This window comes from Propithecus coquereli, unplaced genomic scaffold (assembly GCF_000956105.1).
Source record: "Propithecus coquereli isolate 6110/MARCELLA unplaced genomic scaffold, Pcoq_1.0 Scaffold479, whole genome shotgun sequence".
Lineage (NCBI taxonomy): Eukaryota > Metazoa > Chordata > Mammalia > Primates > Indriidae > Propithecus > Propithecus coquereli.
Genome location: NW_012150607.1, coordinates 918435 through 920732, shown reverse-complemented (window position 1 = coordinate 920732; position 2298 = coordinate 918435). Strand labels below are relative to the sequence as shown.

At 36.3% G+C, this 2298-nt stretch overlaps 1 protein-coding gene across 1 annotated transcript in view; it reads right to left on the bottom strand.

Annotated features, from left to right (window-relative positions):
- Nucleotides 1–242: 242 nt before the first annotated feature.
- Nucleotides 243–2298, bottom strand: part of YTHDC1 (YTH domain containing 1) — a 36772-nt gene continuing 34716 nt past the window's right edge. The window contains exon 16 of the mRNA XM_012655497.1: nt 243–1235. Within this exon, the coding sequence (XP_012510951.1) occupies nt 1011–1235 (225 nt within the window). The 3' untranslated portion in view covers nt 243–1010. The remainder of the gene's footprint in view (nt 1236–2298) is intronic.

Sequence of the window (2298 nt, the reverse complement as noted above, 5' to 3'; positions counted from 1 at the left end):
TCAGGATAATACAATAGGTAGTTCATCATTTTTTTTTTTTTTATGGCTGAGTAGGATTCCATAGTATACACATATCACATTTTGTTAATAAGCTGTTAATTGGCCTAGGTCAATCATTTCTGCTCAAATGTCAAAAATAAATAAAAAAGCAAATGAGGTTCCTAAAATTTCCTAAACAAAAAGCATTCTTTTATGCATAATAAAACAAACTTACAATCAGACAAGAAATACAAAAGATGAGTGTCAATCTTTACCAATTTATTTTATACAAAACAGTAGCAATGTAGAATACGGGAATTATCTTCCGCTGCCACACACGCAAGTTGTGAACATTCCAAGCCAATGTATACAGTTTGGAGGGGAAGGATAAACAATAGCATCAACCATGCTACTGAACATAGGAATTTTTTATTTAAAAAGATTAAAAATTAGATAGCAGTGTCTTCTTAATATTGCTCTCATCATTGAAGACTGAATAAAAATAAAAAGTGACTTTATAAGTTTAAAAAAACAGGAAAAGGAAAAAAACCAAGAGGCTGCTACAACACTGCCATATAGTCAAACCATCATACTTCAATATTTGCATACTTGATAGCAGCATTTTTACTGAACCGTGTGCAACTACATGTAGAAACACATCAAAGCAAAATATCATGGCAGTTATCAATCAAGATCCAAAAGAAAGAAAACAAACAAAAAAATAACTAGGATGAACACACCGTAAGATGAACATTTACGAAGAAGGAATCAGTTATCTACATTCCTGGACTGTTCCATTCTGCCCCAACGGAAGTGTCAAGTCAACTGTCAACTGTGTATTTTTGGCGGATTTGAGTTTTTCCAGTTCTTATTATACTGCATGCTTGGAACAAAGGGGGTCATAATAAATCCTTCTACACAATGAACTGTATGTAGACAGCTGAAAATAAATTTACTACTTGTAAACACACACAAAAAAAATACAAGATTTTTTTTTTCATCTTTAAACAATCAGTGCTTGCAAAAGCGCATTATCTTCGATATCGACCTCTCTCCCCTCGGTCTCTGTCGCGATCACACAATCGCTCTCTTTCTCTTTCTCTATCACGTCCTCTATCTCGCTCTCTGTCTCTTCTGTTATCTCTAGGACGGTCTCGCTCTCGTTCTCGATCTCTTTCACGGGGTCTACTTCTCCGACCACTGACAACAGCTTGAGTGCGACGAAGGAAATCATCCACCCTCATATCATAATCATGCTAGAAAAGGGAAGAAATGGGTTAGGTATGTCAAAAATGCAAATGGAATGAGTCCCTTTATAATAATTGTCTGAGAGAGGAAGGATCTAGAGAAATACAATAATGAATTAATTCAAAACGTAATTTTGACATTATTTAGAGAAGGGATTTTGCTGTCTCATTAGATACCTAAGATAGAAGATTACTCAAATCTTTCCACATAGTTTCTTACTTTTTAGTGATTTTTCCATCTGATCCCTTAGTAAGATTTAGTCCCAAGTAATCACCTAGTCATGACCATCCACCATGACGCATACATGCTGCCAATCATGCTAGATGTCATTAATGTTATTCTACAACAGGTTAACCCTACTTTTTTTCCTCCTTCAATTCTACAAACTGAACCAACTCTGCCCCCTTAGGGTGAAATTAGGAAGTCTTATGTTCCAGATTTTCTTCCAAACCAAACTTAATTTACGAAATTTGATGGCATATTAAGAAAATGTGTACTACAATAAGACTGTGCAGTCTATTCCACACAGAGCCAACAACATACTAGAGGCTGAAGAGTACAAGAAAGGGTAAGAAGTGCAACTAAGGAGCAAGGCAAACTGGTGGCAACCTCTAAACTTGACCCCTGCTCCAATGTAAGCTTTCTACTCTCAGTTCTCAGCTCACCTTTACTTACTGATTTTGGTCCCTTTTCAAAATTCAGCTCAAATGTAAAGAACATACGGTTCAAAAACACAATTCCGCACTACCTTTCACATATAATCAATATGTGATTATACAAGCAGAGATTATGTACTAACCAAAAAATTACTGTATAAAGATTCATGAAACAGAACTTGTTTTTTGTTTGTGACAGAATCTCATTCTTCACTCAGGCTGGAACTCTTGGGATCGAGTGATCCTCTCACCTCAGCCTCCCAAGTAGCTAGGACAGGTGTCAGCCACCACATCCAGCTAATTCTTTATTTATTTATTTATTTTTTTCAGAAACAGGTCTGGCATAGTCTCGAACTCCTAGCCTGAAGTGATCCTCCTTGCCTCAGCCTCCCAAAGTGTTGGGATTACAAGTGTG